The sequence below is a fragment of the Dasypus novemcinctus genome, chromosome 4 (assembly GCF_030445035.2).
Source record: "Dasypus novemcinctus isolate mDasNov1 chromosome 4, mDasNov1.1.hap2, whole genome shotgun sequence".
In the NCBI taxonomy this organism is placed as follows: Eukaryota; Metazoa; Chordata; class Mammalia; order Cingulata; family Dasypodidae; genus Dasypus; species Dasypus novemcinctus.
Genome location: NC_080676.1, coordinates 87,359,987 through 87,372,099, shown reverse-complemented (window position 1 = coordinate 87,372,099; position 12,113 = coordinate 87,359,987). Strand labels below are relative to the sequence as shown.

The following is a 12,113-nucleotide window of genomic DNA, read 5'->3' as shown; positions in this document are numbered from 1 at the left end:
TATTTGTGACAAGGCTCAGGTAGGCTTAGCATTTATTTTATCCCATTTCTGATGGAACTCCTAGTCATTTCCACTATAGAATTCTGAATGAAGAAACATCAAAATTCCTACCTGGTGATTATCCTTGGAAATTTTGATTAATAAATCTTTCAGTTTCTTCTTTCTTTCTTTTGCCATTTTTTCTTCATCCAGAAGATTGTGAGCACTTGGAAATATGGCTTTTTCTACATTCTTTTGAGAATTTTCTTCTTGCCTTTTCTTCTCTCTATTATTAATTTAAAAATACATGTATGTACAATTAAATTAAGAATGGGTAAGCAGGACCTAACATATTGCAATGAACACTGAATTTTCCATCAGAAGATATAGTTTTCTACGGCTTATCTAAAACTACCCAGTCAGGTGTTTTTGTTTCCCTGAACCTTGGTCTATTCTTTTATAAAATAATAATTAAAGGAAATAATATTGGTATAAGAACTTTAAAGTATTTTTATTGAGTTTAATATTGAGAGGTACTTTGATGAAGATCTGAGAGTTAACTATTAGGTAGCCTCTAATACAAATGTAAGTTCTCTCTCTTCCCATAAGGGGAAAAAAGGATCCTCAAGTAAAAGAAGAAATGAGAATCTTCCCATAGGCTTTTACAATGTTTCTTGGGAGAAAAATAAGAAAAGGTGTTATAGAGTAAGGAAGTAAGGAAAGAATGGAATCTAGAATAATTCTAAAACAGCTGAAAATAAGATATAACTTAATAACAATAAAGCCGTTAGGCAAGTAATCAGAATCTCTCAGTAACTTTGTCACTTACAGACATATCTTTCTGGACATCTACTTTCTCACCCACTTACCTCTTTTTATTCTTATCCACTATCAACTTCAAGCAAACTCATAGCTATTCCAGTAGAAGGAGTGTATTTAAACCACACAGGTATGTGTATGTGTACAAAGTGTATATTACAAATGAGATAGTAAAGATAGCACCAGACTAGGAATCAAGATTCATGGACTTTGACCACGAATCAGCTGTGGAATTGCAGCTAAGTCACCCAGTGTTTCTGAACTTCATTTTAGAGTGATGGAAACTCAAAGAGAGGTGACAGAATACTCAAAAGACATTCTCTTATTCTCATATATCATACAGAAAGTACCCAATGTTAATGTGTCTTATTACCGGTGATGATAGCCTTGATCACTTGGTTAAGGCAGTATCTGCTCAGTTTCTCAAAACTATTTTTTCCTCTGTAATGAATAAATCTCTTGGAGGAGATATTTGATACTAGGCAATGAAGTAGAGAGCTTGTAAATAAACTTCGAAATAAGTTGAAGTACACTACCAACAATAAAATTTTACCGATTTACTAATGCATAACAATGGTACATTAGATGGTTTAGGCAGGTCAGAGTGGACATTTAAGGAAATACAGCTCTAATATCATGGATCCTATCTTAAAAAAATAACATTTAAATATGTATCTGTTATGAAAGTAATATCTGCTCATTATGAAAAATGGGAGCAGTATGAAAGTCATATTTCACTGAGAAAAAAAAAGTTAACATGTCAATGCTGTTTCATTGTACAACCATTACTTATTAATTTCTCTAACATTTATTAATGCCTGCTATTATAAGCAATGTTATGATAATTATCTTTTTATATTTCTGATCATTTCCTTAGGGCAGTTTTCCTAGGACTGGAATCCCCAGGTCAAGGGATAGTACCATTTTTATGGCTCTTGCTGTTTGTTGCCAAATTGCTTTCTGAAGAGTTTAAATCAGTTCATCTGCCTAGGAGCAGAGCATATTATCTGTCTTGCTGTAACCATGGAAAGATTCTAACTTTAAAAAAGAAATGACCCATCAGTGAATATTTGCTGAGTGCCCACTGTGAGCAGAACATCCTGCTACCATTAAATGTTACTTCTTTTCACAATTTATTGTAGGTCAGCCTAGTTTTTTCAGGGCTTGAAAGCAATCTGAAAAGCAAGGTTGACCTTAGCAAGAACTCACTAAAACACTGGTGATTGCTTTCTGAAAGAAACAGCATCTGGAGGAGGCCTGCGCCTGGCACTTGAAAGAGTGAGGCGCAAGTCCACTGCTGAGCTGTTTTAAATTGGGTAGGATAAGAGCAATCAAGAACACAGGGGGAAAATCAGCTGTGTAGGCTGATGGGGGTGGAAGGGATTATCATTCTAAGAGGTCTTCTGGCTTCTCAGTTTGAGTATTCAGGCACTTCAGTCAGCCTTGTTCAGAGGCTTTTGCAGTTCAAGCATCAGTGCTGTCTGTTTCTCAGAATAAAAACATTAGTTCATTTATGGAGCTCATTTTCTGCATGGAGGATGAATAATAGTACTCCATCTTGTAAGGACTATTTGGGCTTTCCTCTTAGGTCAGACATTCCTTTTCTTTATCAGTGGCAGTAAGGCAATATGCTTTATTTTCCATATGCATATGTGACTTTCCATAGGCATATTAGAAAATTAGACCCTGAAGCAATTCACAGTAGGACTAGGCACAATTAGCAAAAAGCAGAAGCAAAAATGTTCAGCTTTAAAAATGTTAAGCTAAGCAAAGAAATGCAAATTAATCAACATCATACTTACTAAAATTGTAAAAGTATTGAAAATGATGATACTCTCCAATGCTGGGAAAAGTCAAGTAAACTGGTCCATTGCTGACAATAATGTAAATAAGTACAATCAATTTGGAAAACAATTTGGCAATGTTTCAAGAGTCATAAAAAGGCTCATACCATTTAACTCAGTAATTACACTCCTAAGAATTTATCCTAAGAATATAATTCAAAAGAATGAAAAGCTCTCTGCTTAAGGATGCTCATTGCAATAATAATTATATTGGTGAAAACCCTAAATTATCCTAAATGCTTATGGGGATGGGGGTCATTATATAAACTATGGCATAGGTATTCAATGGAGTAATATACAGACTGCAGGACTTCAGGGAATATTAATTACAACAAGGAGAATGCCAAATTAAATGTACTTTATGATTGCAAGTAGGTTAGTAAAGGAACCAAGATCAGCAGGAAGTATGGAAAAAAGAAAATAATTAACTTGTTAAGATGGTAGAATAGTGAGTGATTTCTCATTAGTGTTTTGTTATTGAAATATCTGTGCATTTTTAAAAACTTCAGAGAACTTCCAAAATGACTGCTAACGTATGAAAACGCCACACTGCTCATCACGGCTGGCTTACAATTTCCAGGCTTCTTCCACGGTGAGTCTCCTCTCAATTATCTCCCTCCGCAGCTTCACCATCTCCCTCTGAATCTCCTCCTCCTGTTTCTTAGCCTCCAGAGCCTTCTTTTTCTTCTCTTCTAGCACCAGATACTGAGCCTCTAAGATGGTCGATTTCTTCAGGGTTTTTTCAATTCTCTGGCGTTCTAGTTCTCTCTCGCGTTTTAAGCGATTTTCTTTAACCTGAAAGAGAATAAAACAAGGGTGAAATGCAGCCTTTCAAGTAGAAAGAGCTATGCAAAACCTGAGAACACATTTTGTGATTCATTATACACCCATTTTGAAATAGTCTGGCACAGAACCCAACTGTTGATCAGTAAAATGGAGGGACTTCATTTGTTTGCTGGATAAGGGCCAATACAAAATTTTAGGAGAAGTCAGGTAAGATGGTTCTGTGAATAATCTGCATAATGAAAAAGTTGAAAATTTCATGAGTCAAACCCCAAGTTCTGGATTCTTATTTAGTAATGATTTCTCATGCACAAGAACTTCTAGTGTGTACATTACTTTATTTACTTAGGTCCTGATTGTACACTAATTTACAATTTAAGGAAGTATAGGAGTATTTTTTTGAGGCAATGTGAAGGACAGAACAGTGATTTATTGCCTTAAGGAACACAAGAGCTTTTATTCATATCTTTCATTATTTAAATATACCGTGACTTTAGGTGATATTTGGAAACCGAAGACATGAAATCTGTACATATTTGTGAACAAGCACATTAATTTTTTTCCCCAAACGTATTAATTCTCGAAAGGCATGACTAGCTATGATTTAAGGAGTGGCCTTTTCCTTCCTGCTTCACTTACGTTTATCCTTATTTACTTTCCAGTGGTGATATGACTTCTAGACAACGGCCATCTCTTACTGAGCCCTTACTCCTCCCCTGTGTCATAAATACAAATCAGGATCATATTTCTACCCCTGCTTCCCCAGCATCCCAGCATGCAGATTAGGCAGTCCTTAGTGGTTTAAAGCAGTGATTTTCAAACTTGGCAATCAGAAATTTAATATTATAAATAGATGGCAAACACACGTACAAACATTAATTCCAGTTCATCATAGTTCTGGACATATAGCAAAGACTTGTTTTTCTGACTCTTTGAATCAACTCTACAAAGTGTAGGGATGCCAGTCTTTTTTCTATACCCTACTCTTCCTTTTGGAGAAAAGAAATTTCCCACATGCTTTTCTAATTCAAAACAGCTGAACTAGATTTAATTCAGATCTGTCCTCCCTTTCAAATTAAAATCAGAAAATGAGTGAATTTCAGCTGTTGAGAAAAGAGTTATCATTATAACTTTCACCAGAATATTCATGATATTAATACACTAGCGTCAATTTCAAAAACAAAATTAATGCAAAATCCAATCATATTTATAATAGGAAGCATCATATCCAAACTAATAAAGTTTAGCTCACAACTTTATTAGTCAAAAGCATTTATTTCCTTTTTCTGGTCATTCCTACATCAGTTTATGAGTATTATTTCTTCTGAAGTTCTTATATTTTATTTTTATTCTTTCTAACCAAACCACAGATGGCAACCTTTTTCATAATAAAGCATAAGTCTTTATTTAAGCTTATTAAATGTGTTACACAAAGATTGCTTCCTGTTATCCATTTTAATTTTTCTTCCCTCCCACCTGCTTATGTCTCATCTCCATGGTAAGACGAGGATCCTTCTGCTGCTGCTTGTGTTGGTTTTCTTTCATTCCAAGATCTTCCAGCATCCCAGAATCCACCACATCTTTATGGAGCAGATGGTCTAGAAATTTTTGAACGGTGGTACTTTCTTCTTCTTCCTCCAAATATCCACATAAATCTGAGGGAAACAAAACAACAAGAATACGGAAAAAAAAAAAATCTTAATTTTAGTATAATTTCCATATTTATATGAAGAATCTTGGTACAATAAAAATATAAAGCTGTGGGAGTTCAATACATAGCAACTGATAATGCCAATTGGATGATTATAGCATTCAGCAAGTATCTTTCACTAAGAGGAAAAAGTTCCAGTCATCAGGAAATGTCCTCTCCCAAGCCACTGAAGACCTCTTCACTGACAAGTCTAAAAGATAACACTTCAATCTAACCATCCTTGAGAACTCCATTACTTTAAAAAAAAAATCTTTGAGATATAATTGACATAAAATAAACTGCAAATGTTTAAATTCTACACCATAACTTTGACATATGTATATACTAGTAAACCATTACCATAATCAAGATAATGAACATGTCCAACAGCCCCAAAAGTGTCCTCATGATGATTTGTAATCCCTTCCTCCTGCTTCTCCTCACTCACCCCAGGTTCCAGGGTGCTTGCTTCTATCACTATAGATTGTTTTTGCATTTTCTAGAATGTAACATAAATCACACACTGTGTATTCTCTTTTTGGTCTGGTTTCTTTAACTCAGATAGCATATAGCAAAAAACTGCCCAACAGTTTTCCAAAGAAGTTATACAATTTTATATCCCCACTAGCAGTGTAGGAGTGTTCCAGCTCCTCCACATCCTCACTAATACTTGGCATGGTCAGTACATTAAATTTAAATCATTTTAATAGGTGCACAGTGTGGTTACTTGTAGTCTTATTAATAATTTGCATTTCCTAAGGACCAACAACATTGAATATCTTTTCATGCATTTATTTGCAATCTATATCCTTTTTTAAAGGGTATGTCTAAATATTTTATCCATTTTTAAATTTTAGGTTCTTATTACTAGCTTTTGAGAATTCTTTGCATAAGCTAAATATAAATTTTTCATCAGATAAATGTTTTGGAAGTATTTTTCTCCCAGTCTGTGGCTTTCCATCTCAACAGTATTTTTCAAAGAGCAGAAGTTTTTAATTTTGATGAAATCCAATTTATCAATTTATTCATTTATGGAGCTTTATTTTGGTGTCATGGTTAAGATATCTCTGCCTAACCCAAAGGCACAAAGACTTTCTCCTGTAAGTTTTATAGTTTTGGGTTTTATATTTAGGTCTGTATTATTCAGCGTTCTCGAGGGAAACAACTGACAGGAGATCTCTGTAAATAGTGTGATATTTTATACAATTGTTTCACACAACCGTGGGATGCACAAGTTCAAATTCCATAGGGCAGCCTGCAAGTCCTCGATGAGTCCCCAAGAGATGCTGGCTGTCTAAAGTAGAGATGGGAATTCTCTCCCTGAATGCTGAAATCACTTTTCCTTTTAGGGCCTTCAACTGAGTGGATAAGACCTCACTCTTTGCTGAGTGAGGCAATCTCCTCACTTGATTGTGGATATAATCTGTCATATATATAATCAACTCACTGATGATTAAAGTCCACAAAATGCCCTTGCATTACAGTTAGCCAAGTGCTTCCTTGACCAAACAGCTGGGCACCATTTTCTGGCCAAGTTAGCACATTAGCCTAACTGTCACAAGGTCTAAGGACCCATTTTAAATTAAATTTTTTATATGGTACGAGGTAAAAATTCAAGTTCATTTTTTCAAATACAAATATCTAACTTCTTTTTTAAAGTTGTTTTGACTATTCTAGGTTATTTGGATTGCCAAATGAATTTTATAATCAGTTATCAATTTCTACAAATAATTCTGCTAGGATTTTGAATGGGGTTACAATGAATATATTGAATCTAAAGATCAATTCAGGGAGAACTGACATCTTAATATGCTCTACTGACTAATGAGCAAGGATATTTTTCTATCTCTCAGGACTTGATTTTAAAATAATATTTTGTAGTTTTCAGTGTAGAGATCTTACACATCTTTTGCTATACTTATCTGTAGTCATTCAGTATTTTTTATTCTATTGTATATGGTATTTTAAAATATTTCTATTTCTGATTATACATTGCTAGAAATATCATTGACTTTTATATATGATCATGTATCCTGAAACCATACTAACCATACTTATTAGTTCTACTAGTTTTTTGGAAGATTCAATAACATTTTCTACAGAGATGATTATGTTGTCTGGGAATAAAGATAGTTTTACATTTTCCTTTCAAATGTTGATGCTGTCCCCTGCCTTCCCTTCCCTTTGCTTTTCTTTTTTCTTCCTTTATTGTACTGGCTAGAACGTTTAGGAAAAAACTGAATAGAATGGTGAGAACAAACATTTGTATATTTCCTAATCTCAGGGAGGATGCATTATATTTCACCATTAAATATAGTTTTAGCTGTAGGGTTTTATAGATTCCCTTTATTAGTTTGGGAAATTTCTCTATCCCTACCTTACTGAGCGTTTTTATCAGGAATGGATGTTACATTTTCTTTTTTTAGTTTGCTAATCCAGTAAATTACATTCATTGATTTTTAAGCGTTAAAACAGCCTTCCAAATATAAAGAACAGAAAGAAAAATGAGAAAACTGAAGAGTCACAGAAACTTGTGGGACCATCAAGTATACCAACATATGCATAATGGAAGTTCCAGAAAGATAGGAAGGAGAGAGGGACAAAAAGAATATCTGAAAAAATAATAGCCAAAAATTTCACTAATTTCATGGAAAACAGTAATCTTCATGTCCAATCAGCTTGAGGAACTCCAAGAGATCCACACCTATATATCTCATAATCAAACTGTTGAAAACCAAAGACAAGGAGAGAATCTTGAAAACAGCTAGAGATATGACTCATCACATACAAGGGATCCTTAATAAGATCAATAGTTGAATTCTCATCAGAAACCATGGAGGTCAGAAGGCTGTGGGATGATATTTAAAATGCTGAAAGAAAAAGACTGTCAATGAAAATTCTACATCTAGCAAAACTATCCCTCAAAAATCAAAGAGAAATTAAAACATTCCCAGATAAACAAAAAACTGAAAGAATTCATTGCTAGCAGACCTGCCATATAAGAAATACTACAGAGAGTGCTTCAGGTTGAAATTAAAGGATAACAGACACTTACTGAAGTCCACCTGAAGATACAAAGAACACCAGTAAAGGTAAATTCATTTTTAGGATATAATTGTTTTTCTTCCATCTGATTTAAAGAACAACTGTATAAAACAATAATTATAAAAGTGTTGAGGGAAACGGACTTGGCCCAGTGGTTAGGGCATCCGTCTACCACATGGGAGGTCCGCGGTTCAAACCCCGGGCCTCCTTGACCCGTGTGGAGCTGGCCCATGCGCAGTGCTGATGCGCGCAAGGAGTGCCCTTCCACGCCGGGGTGTCCCCCGCGTAGGGGAGCCCCATGCACAAGGAGTGCGCCCGTAAGGAGAGCCGCCCAGCGCAAAAGACAGTGCAGCCTGCCCAGGAACGGCGCTGCACATACTTCCCGTGCCCTGCTGATGACAACAGAAGCGGACAAAGAAACAAGACGCAGCAAATAGACACAGAGAACAGACAATGGGGGGGGGGGGGCACGGAATTAAATAAATAAATCTTTTAAAAAAAAGTGTTGATGGGCTTCGATAAAGATTCAATTCGTATAACAATAATAGTATAAAGTAAGCTGTTTTAGCTTCCTAGGTTGCTAAAACAAATACCATGAAATGGTTTAGCTTGAACAATGGGAATTTCTTTGCTCATGTTTTATTTGTTTGTTTAATTTAAAGGTTGAAATTTATTAAGGATAAATATACATCCTATTCTTTGGTTGAAAAAAATCATCTGCCAAAGCATCAGATGCAGGGACCTGCCTACACAGCAATCGTATGAAAAGGCCGAAGGTTTGATAAACCTAAAGCTCCAAATCTACCTAAAATGTCTGCACTCAGTCTGCATTTTTTGTTTTGTTTTGAGTTAGTTTGTTTTTTATTTTTTAATATATTTTATTGAAATATATCATTCATACATGAACATACATAAACAATAAGTATATGGTAAAAGTTGTGAACTTATAAAATAAACATGCATAACATCATACAGGTGTCCCATGCTTCACCCCTCCACCAACACCTTGCCTTGCTGTGATATATTTTTTACAAACTATGAAAGAGTATCATCAAAATATTACTAATAACTATAGTCCATAGCTTACATTTAGTGTATTTTTCCCCCAACACCCTATTTTTTTAAACAAATCAACTTTATTGGTACATATTAATAAAGCATACAATTTATCCAAAGTGTACAATCAGTGGTATTTGGTATAATCATATATGTGTTCATCACTTCAATCATTATTAAAGTATTTTCATTATTTCAATAATAAAAAAAACAAAAAACAGATAAACAAAGAAATTCCTCCCCTCTCAATCTCTCTGTTTCCCATGCTGTACATAGCTATTTCTGGCTATTCTTGCATAATTATTTATTTGTTTATTAAGCAGTTTAACTGAGATATATTCACATACCATATGATCTATTCAAAGTGTATAATCAATGGCTTTATTTTTCAGCAGTTAAAAAGGCCTCGTTTTTAAAATTGTAAAATAAATGGAAAAATAGATCAAAAGAAATTACAAGTTTTAAAAGAGAGTGCAAGGCCAGTTTAGATTTAATATAATCAATTATAAGAAATAGTAGTACAGCAACAAACATATAAATGTAAATAATAATTCTAATATAATAAAAATTAATTATAACTCTAATTTTTATATTATAGCTCTATTAGACATAATAATCTCTATGAATGAAATAAATTAATTTCCATTTAGGCAGTAATTCTTTCTGGACAATCAAATTCATATTTGGGAATTCTTCACATCTTATTGGAATGAGTTACAGCAGATAACAATATGCCAACTCATAATTTTATGAGGTAGAAAAGCTCAAAATCTTGTTCAACAGTAATTATGCTAAATCATTATTGATCCAGATGGATTTTAATTAATGAGTATGCATAAGAAAGGGTTAAAGAAAAATGAAGTATCAAAAAAAAATCTCTTCTCCTGTACTCAATTAAAAGCAAGTGTTTACTTTGCATGAAGAAACTTAAAGAATACTGATCACAGGAACAATCTGCTAGTTGCACTGAGTAATTATTGTTCATATACTATAACATTGTTATTTTATATTTAAGGGCTGGGCTATTTCAGTTCTTTTTTGGTTACTATTTGCATGGAATACCTTTTTCCAACCTTTCACTTTTAACCTGGTTTTGTCCTTACGTCTGAGGTGGGTCTCTTGTAGACAACATATAGATGACTTATATATTTTTTATCCATTCTATCAGTCTATGTTTTTTGATCAGGGAGTTCAATCCATTAATATTCAGTGTTATTACTGTAAAGGCATTACTTATTTCATCCATTTTGTCTTTGGTTCTCTGTTGTCATACTGTTCTAAGATAAGTTTGTCTTCTTATCCTTTAGTTACCCTTCCTAGTAATCTCCATTCCTAAACTCTTCTCCAAATCTGTCTCACTTGTTTTTTCCTTTCAGGCTACAGCACTGCCTTTAGTAGCTCTTATAAATCTGGTCTTTTGGTAAGATAGTCTATCAATTTTGTCTTTGCTTGACACAGAATTCTTTTTTTTTTTTTTTAAGATTTTAAAAATTTATTTATTTCTCTCCCCTTCCCCCCAACCCCAGTTGTCTGTTCTCTGTGTCTATTTGCTGCGTCGTCGTCTTTGTCCGCTTCTGTTGTTGTCAGCTGCATGGGAATCTGTGTTTCTTTTTGTTGCATCATCTTGTTGTGTCACCACTCCATGTGAGTGGCACCATTCTTAGGCAGGCTGCACTTTCTTTCAGGCTGGGCGGCTCTCCTTACGGGACATACTCCTTGCGCATGGGGCTCCCCTATGCGGGGAACACCCATGCATGGCACAGCACTCCTTGCGCGCATCAGTACTATGCGTGGGCCAGCTCCACACGGCTCAAGGAGGCCTGGGGTTTGAACCGCGGACCTCCCATGTGGTAGAGGGATGCCCTAACCACTGGGCCAAGTCCGTTTCCCAACACACCTAACCTTAATTTTGTCTGATGTAACATTGCTACACCAGCTTTCTTTTGGATAATATTTTCACAGTACATATTTTTTCATAATTTTTTTTTAAGTTTTCATGTCTGTTGGCTTTAGATGTGTGTCCCATTTCTCAGAGATCACAGAGTTCAATGTCAATGTCCAGTGTCTTGAAAACTCTTCCATATTTTTCGTCTGTTTTTATTTTTATTTTTTGGATATCTCAGGCAGGGGGGATAAATCATGTCCTATTTTTCCATCTGGACTAGAAACATTAACGCCATGGTTTCTGCCATTTACTAAAAAATACTTATCTTGGAGTCTGTATTTCATGTTCACATTTTATCTAACTTGTGTTCTATCTCTAAAGAGGACAGGTTTGAAGAAGAACCAGGAAAAACATTCTAACCTGTTGCTGTAATGGGGGCTCTGGAAAAGAAGAGTATATTGGAAGTCTGACATAAATCCAATCATCTTGGGGTTTTCTCTGCATTCAGTTGTTCTAAAAGTTCTAGATCAAACAAGATGCCCAAAGACCTCTCCACTGTCACTTGGAATCTTTACTTCTAAAGGCGCCAAACAATGCTTAGGTGCTCCCAGATCCAGCAAGCATACTTACTGTGCTAGGTGGTGGCATCCTGTCAAGTCTCTTCTAATGTTAGTACAGAAAAGATATAAAAATAAGAGTTGGAAATGAGTAATATAGATAGGTGGGTTCATAACTAGTTCAATGATAATACCCACTTTAATTTAGAAAGGAACCCCTAGCTCTGTCACAAATCTTCTCTTGAGGTAAAATAAATTAAAAAATGTTGAGAGTACTGGTGCTATTTAATTTAGGAACATTGAGGTATATGAGAGATCAGAGATGATTCAAACTCCCACAAAAATAAAAAAGACTATTCTTGAGGGAGGGAGCATGAAAAATTTTCTATTCACTCCAAAGGGTAAAATTTACTGGGAACAGGGAAGCAGCTGTGGCTCAGTCAGACAAGCTCCCG

General features: G+C 34.8%; 1 protein-coding gene across 4 annotated transcripts in view; it reads right to left on the bottom strand.

Moving 5' to 3' along the window:
- The window catches only part of CCDC191 (coiled-coil domain containing 191), a 100,848-nt gene that overhangs the window by 74,921 nt on the left and 13,814 nt on the right, over positions 1-12,113 (bottom strand). For all 4 annotated transcript variants that reach the window (XM_004475614.4, XM_004475617.4, XM_004475615.4 and 1 more), the window contains 3 exons: positions 4,902-5,080; positions 3,214-3,437; positions 112-265 (listed from right to left, as the gene is read on the bottom strand). In XM_004475614.4, coding sequence (XP_004475671.2) covers positions 112-265; positions 3,214-3,437; positions 4,902-5,080 — 557 coding nt within the window. The remainder of the gene's footprint in view (positions 1-111; positions 266-3,213; positions 3,438-4,901; positions 5,081-12,113) is intronic.